Here is a 10,617-nt window from a genome sequence, read left to right on the forward strand (position 1 = left end):
ATGATGGTTTGGTGGTCGGGTGTGGGGTCATGATCGAGGAGGCGGTAGGTTGTGGTGTCGGAGACACCACCTAGCTATCTGGAAAACCTCTATTCCTCCTTGAACCTCCATCCCCTAATCTTCACCTCTCTTTCAAGCATCCCATTTCTATTCCATAACCTACATGTGTGCCTCTGAGTCTTGATTCCCCAATCCCCAATTTTTCCTTCTGCACCTATTGTACAGTCTCCTCCCCCAATACCCTTCCCATTCTTCAATCTCTTCTCAGTCCTCATTCTCCAATTTCTATCCCCTCCAAAATCCTATTCCCAACTCTTCAGAATCCTCATTCCTCAGTCTGTCCTACTCAGCTCCACATTCTCCAGTTCTTCAAATCTGTTTGAACGTTCACTTTCTAACTGTCCTAACCCTGAGGACATTCTCCCTAAACTCTGCTGGCCAGAACTAGATGCAATAATCTAGCTGTTGCCCAGCTTTTTAAAGATTCAGCATAACACTTATTATCATAGTCAGTAGCTCTATTTATAAAGCCGCAGGGTACCATACACTTTACCAAATAACCTATCAATACGTCTTGCCATGTCCAATTATCCAAGCAAATGAACCCCCAGGTCCTTCTGCTCCAACAGTGCTATTAAGTCTCCCTTAACTATTCAGATTCCCTCTGCCAAGTGTATTGCCTCACACTTCTCAGTGTTAAATTCAAGCAACAAGTTGTTTGCCCGTTTTGCTAGCCTGAAATATATCCTGTTGCAGTCGATTGGTATCATCCTCATTTGTATCAGATTCTCAACAATTCATTTGTAGATCTTAAAAATAGCAGTGAATATGGCACTGAACCTTGGGGAACAGTGCTGTCAATCTGCGTCCAGTCTGAAAAACCATCATTTTACATGACATTCTGACCTTAGTCCTCCTTTCTAATTCAGTCTGACAAATGACCCTCTTTTTCCAAGATACTCGGTTTTGTTTCCCAGCCTTTTGTATGGTACTTTGCCGAATACTTCCTTAAAATTGACATGGATAATATCCACTGCATTCTCCTCATCAGCCTTCCCTATTAGTTATTCAAAAAGTTCAATTAGTTTTTTTTCAAGAATGATCTACCTTTTGCAAATCAGTGCTGGCCTCGCTGAATTAATTCAAGCCTTTTAGAGTGTCAAACCCCTGAGATTGCGAAGAGATGGCCTGCGTCTTCTGAAGGCAAGCTAGTCATTGCAATAGTTCAGACAAGAGTTGCCAGTCAGGATCGTGTAGAAGCTTACTTCCTGGGAATTGTCCAAAAGGTTGAAATTTCTAATGTTTACCAACGTCCAGAAACCTCCAGATAAGCCCCCAGCTTTGGACAGAGAGTCAAAAGCTTCTGAGAATTCTGACTGACTTAGCTTAAATGTCACTCAGAAAAGTTAAAGAAAACCACCATCTTCTCAAGGGCAGACTCAGGATGGCAATTAATGCCAGCCCAACTGGCAATGCTCACATCCAGCAAATAAATTATTTTTAAAAATGCCTGCTCTAACTCCTGGGCAACTATTATACTAATCAACTTCACCTCCACCCAATTCACTGCTAACACCCCCTTTAATTCTTCATGGACTGCTCTCCTGTAACAACCTGATCCTTGACATCCCCTGACTGAGGCCCAATGCACCACTTACTGGATCTTCACTTAATTCTCAGAGAAAGTGTATCACTGTGGATAGGCTGTTCAGCCCTTTGAGCCTGTTACAGGAGAGCACTGCATCCTGCATAAACTTCATTTCTGTATTTCTGTACACACACAGGTGGAAGAGCAAGTGCAAGTGGAGGAAGATGAACCAGATATTCACTCTGAAGAGACTGTTTGAATTCCACATTGATACCTTTGAGCTGCAGGGATCCCAAGCGGAATATGATTTTGCTGTTCCTGCAACCTTCGGGTGGCATCGTTGTGGCACTGCAGGAGGCCCAGGATGGACATGTTGTCTAAGGAATGGGAGGGGGTGCTGAAATGTTTTGTAACTGGGAGGTGCAGTTGTTTAGTGTGAACTGAGCGGAGGTGTTCTGCAAAGCTGTTCCCAAACGTCCACTTGGTTTCCGTAATGTAGAGGAGGCCACAATGGGAACAGGAGCACAAAAGCTGACGTTTCGGGCCTTGACGCTTCATCAGAAAAGGGGGAGAGGGGGAGGCGGTTCGAAGATGGATAGAGGAAAGATAGGTGGAGAGGAGACAGGCAGGTCAAACAGGCCGGGATAGAGCCAGTAAAGGTGAGGGGAGATGGGGAGGAGATAGGTCAGTCCAGGGAGGACAGACAGGTTAAGAGGGCGGAATGAGGTTGGTAAGTGGGAGATGGGGCGTGGGGCTTGAGGTGGGAGGAAGAGATAGGTGAGAGAAAAGACAGGTTAGGGAGACGGGAATGAGCTGGGCTGGTGTTGGGATGCGGTAGGAGAGGGGAGATTTTGAAGCTTGTGAAGTCCACATTGATACCATTGGGCTGCAGGGTTCCCAGGCAGAATGAGTTGCTGCTCCTGCAAACTTCAGGTGGCATCATTGTGGCACTGCAGGAGGCCCATGATGGACATGTCGTCTAAGGAATGGGAGGAGAAGGTGAAATGGTTCGCGACTGGGAGGTGCGGTTGTTTAGTGTGAACTGAGCGTAGGTGTTCTGCAAAGCTGTTCCCAAACCTCTACTTGGTTTCCGTAATGTAGAGGAGGCCACAATGGGAACAGTGGATGCAGTATACCACATTAGCAGATGTGCAAGTAAACATCTGCTTGACGCAGAAAGTCTTCTTGGGGCCTGGGATGGGGGTGAGGGAGTAGGTGTAGGGACAGGTGTAGCACTTCCTGCGGTTGCAGGGAAAAGTGCTGGGTGAGGTGGAGCTGGAGGGAAGTGTGGAGCGGATATGGGAGTCACAGAGAGAGTAGTCCCTCCAGAAAGCAGATAAGGTGGGGAGGGAAAAATGTCTTTGTTCAGATTGCAGATGGCGGAAGTGTCAGAGGATGATGCATTGGATCTGGAGGTTGGTGGGCTGGTATGTGAGGATGAGGGGGATTCTGTTTTGGTTGTTATTGCGGATAGTGGGTGTGAGCTATGAGTTGCGGAAAATGCAGGAGACATGGTCGAGGGCATTCTCAACCACTGCAGGGAGGATGTTGCACGCTTTGAAGAACGCGGACATCTGAGATGTACGGGAGTGGAAGACCTCATCCTCGCAGCAGGTGTGGCAGAGGCGAAGGAATTGGGAATAGTGGATGGCATTTTTGTGGGAGGAGGTGTATTCTAGGCAGTTGTGGGAGTCAGTGGGCTTGAAATGGACATTGCTTTCTAGGTGGTTGCCGCAGAAGGAGACAGTGTCGTCCAGGAAGGGAAGTGCAGCATTAGAGATGGTCCAGGTGAACCTAAGTTTGCGGTGGAAGGTGTTGGTGAAGTGGATGAACTGTTTGAGCTCCCTAATCTCCTATCCCTCAACCGCATCCCAAAACCAGCCCAGCTTGTCCCCACCTCCCTAACCTGTCCTTCCTCCCACCTATCCCCTCCTCCCACATCAAGCCCCACCCCCATCTCCTACCTACTAACCTCAGCACACCCCCTTGACCTGCCCATCCTCCCTGAACTGACCTATCTCCTCCCTAACTCCCCAACTACACTCATCTTTACCAACTTCATCCCCGTCTGTTTGACCTGTCAGTCTCCTCTCCACCTGTCTTCTCCTCTCTCCATCTTCTATCCGTCTCCCCCCTCTCCCAGGACCAGAGGACACAGTTTAAAAATAAGGGGTAGGCCATTTAGAACAGAGTTGAGGAAAAACTTCTTCACCCAGAGAGTGGTGGATATATGGAATCCTCTGACCCAGAAGGCAGTGGAGGCCAACTTTCTGGATGCTTTCAAGAAAGAGATAGACAGAGCTCTTAAAGATAGTGGCATCAAGGGTTATGGGGATAAGGCAGGAACAGGTTACTGATTGTGGATGATCAGCCATGATCATAATGAATGGTGGTGCTGGCTCGAAGGGCCAAATGGCCTACTCCAGCACCTATTGTCTATTGTCTGTAACCTCAAAATTCTTGAGCTTGTTGCAGATGCAAATAGCTTGTATATGAACATAGAACAGTACAGCACAGAACAGGCCCTTCAGCCCACAATGTTGTGCCGACCGTTGATCTTCATGTATGCACCCTCAAATTTCTGTGACCATATGCATGTCCAGCAGTCTCTTAAATGACCCCTTGCAGACGACAGACGTGAAACTTACTGGTCTGTAATTGCCGGGGATTTCCCTATTTCCTTTCTTGAAGAGAGGAGTTACATTTGCCTCTCTCCAGTCCTCAGGTACGACTCCAGTGGAGAGCGAGAATGCAAAGATCTTCGCAAGTGTCGAAGCAATTGCATTTCTCGCTTCCCAAAGCAGCCGAGGACAAATCTGGTCCGGGCCTGGCGACTTGTCAATCTTAATGTTTGACAAAATTTTCAGCACATCACCTTCCTCTATCTCTATCCATTCCAGCATGCCCACCTGCTCTTCAAACGTTTCATTCACTACAAAGTTTGTTTCTTTCGTAAAGACAGAAGCAAAAAACTCATTTAGGGCTTCCCCTACCTCCTCAGACTCCACACACAAGGTCCCTATGCTATCCCTGATCGGCCCTACTCTTTCTTTGACCATTCTCTTATTCCTCAATATAATTTTTTAAATAAAGAACTTTTTCAACATACCTCAGACTGTCGCCAGATGTCTTTCATTGATTAATGAACCTTAAATTTCTTTTAAGGTACTATATGACCACTGATTTAGAAATATTGAATGGATTTCCACATTTCTATTTTTTCCTCATTAGCTTGATTCTCTTGCTGCCTAAAAATCTGTCTCTTTCAGCCTTGGATGTATTTAACAATTCAGGTTCCAAAGCCTCCAATGTTAACGGAATCCACATCATCTCCTTTGGAACATGGGAGTTTCTTTAACAACCAGGACTAAAGGGCGGCACGGTGGCTCAGTGGTTAGCACTGCAGCCTCACAGCGCTAGGGACCTGGGTTTGATTCCAGCCTCGGGCAACTCTTTGTGGAGTTTGCACATTCTCCCTGTGTCTGCATGGGTTTCCTCCAAGTGCTCCAGTTTCCTCCCACAGTCCAAAGATGTGCAGGCTAGGTGGATTGGCCGTGCTAAACTGCCCATAGTGTTCAGGGATGTGTGGGTGAGAGGAGAATGGGCCTGAGTGGGATGCTTCAAGGGGCAGTGTGGACTTGTTGGGCCAAAGGGCCTGTTTTCACACTAGGGTATCTAATCTAAAGAGATATTAGCTTTTGTTTCACAAGCAGTTTTTTTACACTGCTGATTGATGCCATTTTTTTAAAAAATTGCCCCATAGTTGGATTTTCAATTCTACCAAATTGAGAGGTGAAATTTAATTTCACATTTGGACTTATTTGATTAACAGGTGCTGGTTGGTCTAAACTAGCTGTTAGTTCAGAGTTGCTGACAATTACAAGATGGTTCAAGGTATATGCTTAACTGTAATGCTGAAGTTCAGCTGTGAGTCTGAAAGTCTGTAGCAGCCAAGCAAATCAGTCTACAGCAAAAAATACATTGGAAATCTGCTTATCCAAACTTTGAACGAACCAACACGTGCGACCATTTTAGAACAAAATCTATTGAAGAATATTAAAATTATCTGACTTAAATACAATATCATGGATTGGGGAAGTTTGAATTAAGTGTTTTAACTATGTGCCCACAGGAAAGCAGATACCAATCACGCTCTTAAGATTGTTGATGTCGTTAATGACTTTAAAGCAACATTTATTACTGAGTACTATGCAAAATTACACCAACAAGCTCTTTATCTAATATATCATCTGTTTCCTTCACTTAGCAAGGAGGCCACAGTTTCCCATTTCCACGTAATTGACCAATTCTAACTTTTAAAAGGGGGTGGAGTCTTGTGTGTCTTCCACGAACTGGAGAAAGGAGAACAAGGTAACGAAATGTGAGGCTGGACGAACACAGCAGGCCCAGCAGCATCTCAGGAGCACAAAAGCATTTGTGCTCCTGAGATGCTGCTGGGCCTGCTGTGTCGTCCAGCCTCACATTTCGTTATCTTGGATTCTCCAGCATCTGCAGTTCCCATTATCAAAGGAGAACAAGGCACTGCTTAGCTCTCAGAATTTTAAAGAAACTGTCGAGCATGCCTGTCATGAATGCTTATTAATCATTCATAAAACTGCTGCTTGTCAGAATTGTTCTGAGTGAGAAAGATTGCCACCACCCTCTTGTGAAAATATCTTTCCTGAGATCCTGAAGATGAATGGTGAAGGTGCAGTCTGAGTACAAGAAGCGTAGGGTGTAGTGTCAATCGGAGTGGACAGTTGGACCTGTTGGGTGGTAGTTCTATGGCAATGGGACTCAAGGTGTGGGTTGCAGAGAGTTGGCATACAAATGGCATCACAAAAGGGGAGAGTCAGTCAGAAGAACATGGGTATGTCAGTGGTTTTGGGCAAAGGAGGGACAGTGGGAATAACCACAAACAGTGTATGGTAATGAGAGGAGATGGGTTCATGCAGCCCAATGGACAATGGATACCCAAACAAGTGGGACAGAAGAAAATGAAGACAGAAATAGATAAAGAGATTTTGAACTTAACCATTCAGCATTTACATTTGCAGAAGCAGGTGAAGGTAACCCCTTACAATCAATTTTGTATTACTTAATCAATATTTCACTTTATTACAATTTGCATGGAACCATTGTTGAAAGATTAGAAGAACAATCGTAAGTGGATCCTGAATATTGAATATCACGTGCACAGTAAAAATAGATAAATTCATTTGCAAAGTGGAAAGCACAATATTATGAAAAATAGCAAAGACAAAGATGCATTAACACATTAAAAATGCTATTACCTGGATTCTTAATATTTGAAGTTTAACTTGTTTGTGAGGTCCTCAGTCTAAAATAAAGAGCAATCTTAACTCTGGAAGTCTGAAATCAAGTCAGAAAGTGGTATACGTGTATTAGAAACCTGTCAGCTTCTGAGAGGCAGGTATCAGATCTTGTGGTGGGAGAGCATTTTGGTGATAGTGACCATAACTGCCTCACATTCTACATAGCTATGGAGAAGGAGAGGATTAGGCAAAATGGGAGGATATTTAATTGGGGAAGAGGAAACTATGATGCAATTAGACATGAGTTAGGAAGCATGGACTGGGAGCAGTTGTTCCATGGTAAGGGAACTCTAGACATGTGGAGACTGTTTAAGGAACAGTTGTTGGGAGTGATGAGTAAATATTCCCTCTGAGACAGGCAAGAAGGGGTAAGATAAAGGAACCTTGGATGACGAGAGCGGTAGAGCTTCTTGTGAAAAGGAAGAAGGTAGCTTACATAAGGTGGAGGAAGCTAGGGTCAAGTTCAGCTAGAGAGGATTACATGCAGGCAAGGAAGGAGCTCAAAAATGGTCTGAGGAGAGCCAGGAGGGGGCACGAGAAATGCTTGGCAGAAGGAATCCAGGAAAACACAAAGGCATTTTACACTTACGTGAGGAATAAGAGAATGATCAAAGAAAGAGTAGGACCGATCAGGGATAGCATAGGGAACCTGTGTGTGGAGCCTGAGGAGGTAGGGGAAGCCCTAAATGAGTTTTTTGCTTCTGTCTTTACGAAAGAAACGAACTTTGTAGTGAATGAAACCTTTGAAGAGCAGGTGTGCATGCTGGAATGGATAGAGATAGACGAAGCTGATGTGCTGAAAATTTTGTCAAACATTAAGATTGACAAGTCGCCAGGCCCGGACCAGATTTGTCCTCGGCTGCTTTGGGAAGCGAGAAATGCAATTGCTTCGCCACTTGCGAAGATCTTTGCATCCTCGCTCTCCACTGGAGTCGTACCTGAGGACTGGAGAGAGGCAAATGTAATTCCTCTCTTCAAGAAAGGAAATAGGGAAATACCCGGCAATTATAGACCAGTAAGTCTCACGTCTGTCGTCTGCAAGGTGTTAGAAAGGATTCTGAGGGATAAGATTTATGACCATCTGGAAGAGCATGGCTTGATCAAATACAGTCAACACGGCTTTGTGAGGGGTAGGTCATGCCTTACAAACCTTATCGAGTTTTTTGAGGATGTGACTAGAAAAGTTGATGAGGGTCGAGCTGTGGATGTGGTGTATATGGACTTCAGTAAGGCATTTGATAAGGTTTCCCATGGTAGGCTCATTCAGAAGGTCAGGAGGAATGGGATACAGGGGAACTTAGCTGCTTGGATACAGAATTGGCTGGCCAACAGAAGACAGCGAGTGGTAGTAGAAGGAAAATATTCTGCCTGGAAGTCAGTGGTGAGTGGTGTTCCACAGGGCTCTGTCCTTGGGCCTCTACTGTTTGTAATTTTTATTAATGACTTGGATGAGGGGATTGAAGGATGGGTCAGCAAGTTTGCAGACGACACAAAGGTCGGAGGTGTCGTTGACAGTGTAGAGGGCTGTTGTAGGCTGCAGCGGGACATTGACAGGATGCAGAGATGGGCTGAGAGGTGGCAGATAGAGTTCAACCTGGATAAATGCGAGGTGATGCATTTTGGAAGGTCGAATTTGAAAGCTGAGTACAGGATTAAGGATAGGATTCTTGGCAGCGTGGAGGAACAGAGGGATCTTGGTGTGCAGATACATAGATCCCTTAAAATGGCCACCCAAGTGGACAGGGTTGTTAAGAAATCATACGGTGTTTTGGCTTTCATTAACAAGGGGATTGAGTTTAAGAGTCGTGAGATCTTGTTGCAGCTCTATAAAACTTTGGTTAGACCGCACTTGGAATACTGTGTCCAGTTCTGGGCGCCCTATTATAGGAAAGATGTGGATGTTTTGGAGAGGGTTCAGAGGAGGTTTACCAGGATGCTGCCTGGACTGGAGGGCTTATCTTATGAAGAGAGGTTGACTGAGCTCGGTCTCTTTTCATTGGAGAAAAGGAGGAGGAGAGGGGACCTAATTGAGGTATACAAGATAATGAGAGGCATAGATAGAGTTGATAGCCAGAGACTATTTCCCAGGGCAGAAATGGCTAGCAGGAGGGGTCATAGTTTTAAGCTGGTTGGTGGAAAGTATAGAGGGGATGTCAGAGGCAGGTTCTTTACGCAGACAGTTGTGAGAGAATGGAATGCGTTGCCAGCAGCAGTTGTGGAAGCAAGGTCATTGGAGTCATTTAAGAGACTGCTGGACATGTATATGGTCACAGAAATTTGAGGGTGCATACATGAGGATCAATGGTCGGCACAACATTGTGGGCTGAAGGGCCTGTTCTGTGCTGTACTGTTCTATGTTCTATGTTCTATGATGCCTATTACACAAACAACAACAGGAAGATATTGCACGCCCTGACACACTCATCGTGCTACCTTACATCAAGAACATATCTGAACTGATCACAAGACTCTATGACCACTGGGCATAAGAGTAGCACACAAACTCACATCAACCCTGTGCCAACTGCTCACCCAAACCAGAGGCCTGTTACCCACTATGGACAGGACCAATGTTATATCCAACATTTCTTGCAAAGACTGCAACAAATGTTACTTTGGACAGCTAGGAAGAAAATTAGCCCCAAGGGTCCACGAACATCAACTAGCAAAAAAAGACAAATGACCAATACTCACTCATCCCCCTCCATATGGATAAGGATACCACTAGTTTGATTGGGGCAACACCAGGATCCTAGGACAGGCCAAGCAGAGACAAGCACAGGGATTTCTAGAGGTGTGGTTCTGCATTAAGAAGGCCATCAGCAAACACACAGAGCTAGGCCCATATATTCTCCACTCTGAAGGAAAGTCTTAATTTAAAGGAATGAAGCCATGCAACTGATTAATTTATCAGTGGGGCAGCATTTTGCAGACAGTGATCAAGAGTGCACTGGGAGCTGATAACTAAGTAATTCTTGTCAAAACAGTGGGATGCATTGAAGAAGGACACAGGGAGTGTACAGGGCCAACATGTTCCAGTAAAAATAATGGGTGGTTCCAACAAATCCAGCAAATGCTTTAAATGATAAAGAGGAAAGGGACACAGATACCGAGAGCTGTTCTGAGGGCTCAAAAATCAGAAGCACAGGAGAGTACAGGAGGGAAATAAAGAGAGAATGACTGATGCCAGTTTAATCTGAAGGTCACCACGTCAAGCAAGATTAGAAATTGAGAAGCAGGGCACTTCATGGTAAAATCAGCAGCTGTGGGAATTGAACCCATGTTGTTGGCATCATTCTGCATCACAAACCAGCTATCAAGTTAACTGAAGCACAGAAGCCAATAAGATTAGTTGGTTCGTTGTTTAGGAGAATGAGATGGATAAAGTGTATGTGAGTGGAGATGCTGCATGCCATTGTGAGAATTTATATAGATCATGAACTGTATTGATTTCTGTCCTGTGACACAGAGTGACTGTGAGGAAACGTTTAGAAGGTGGTCCTGCTTAGTCTTGCAGAGTGAAATGATCTTCAGCCTATTGCTGGGTGTTTCTTTTGGTCAACAAAATGTCATTGACTAGGGTTGCAATCTGGGTACAGACCTGACCACAGTTGGTGCCTGTTGCCTCCTTTAATGGTCCGCAGAAGAAAAGAAGGGCCCACCTCTTCATCACCCCATTCACCAGCACCTCCT

At 45.1% G+C, this 10,617-nt stretch overlaps 1 protein-coding gene across 3 annotated transcripts in view; it reads left to right on the forward strand.

Moving 5' to 3' along the window:
• Nucleotides 1–2,325, forward strand: part of LOC125453455 (nectin-3-like) — a 44,059-nt gene extending 41,734 nt beyond the window's left edge. For all 3 annotated transcript variants that reach the window (XM_059646430.1, XM_059646427.1, XM_059646428.1), the window contains one exon: nucleotides 1,785–2,325. In XM_059646430.1, coding sequence (XP_059502413.1) covers nucleotides 1,785–1,847 — 63 coding nt within the window. In that variant the 3' untranslated portion in view covers nucleotides 1,848–2,325. The remainder of the gene's footprint in view (nucleotides 1–1,784) is intronic.
• Nucleotides 2,326–10,617: the final 8,292 nt, after the last annotated feature.

The sequence above is a fragment of the Stegostoma tigrinum genome, chromosome 6, assembly GCF_030684315.1.
Source record: "Stegostoma tigrinum isolate sSteTig4 chromosome 6, sSteTig4.hap1, whole genome shotgun sequence".
NCBI classification, from domain to species: Eukaryota; Metazoa; Chordata; class Chondrichthyes; order Orectolobiformes; family Stegostomatidae; genus Stegostoma; species Stegostoma tigrinum.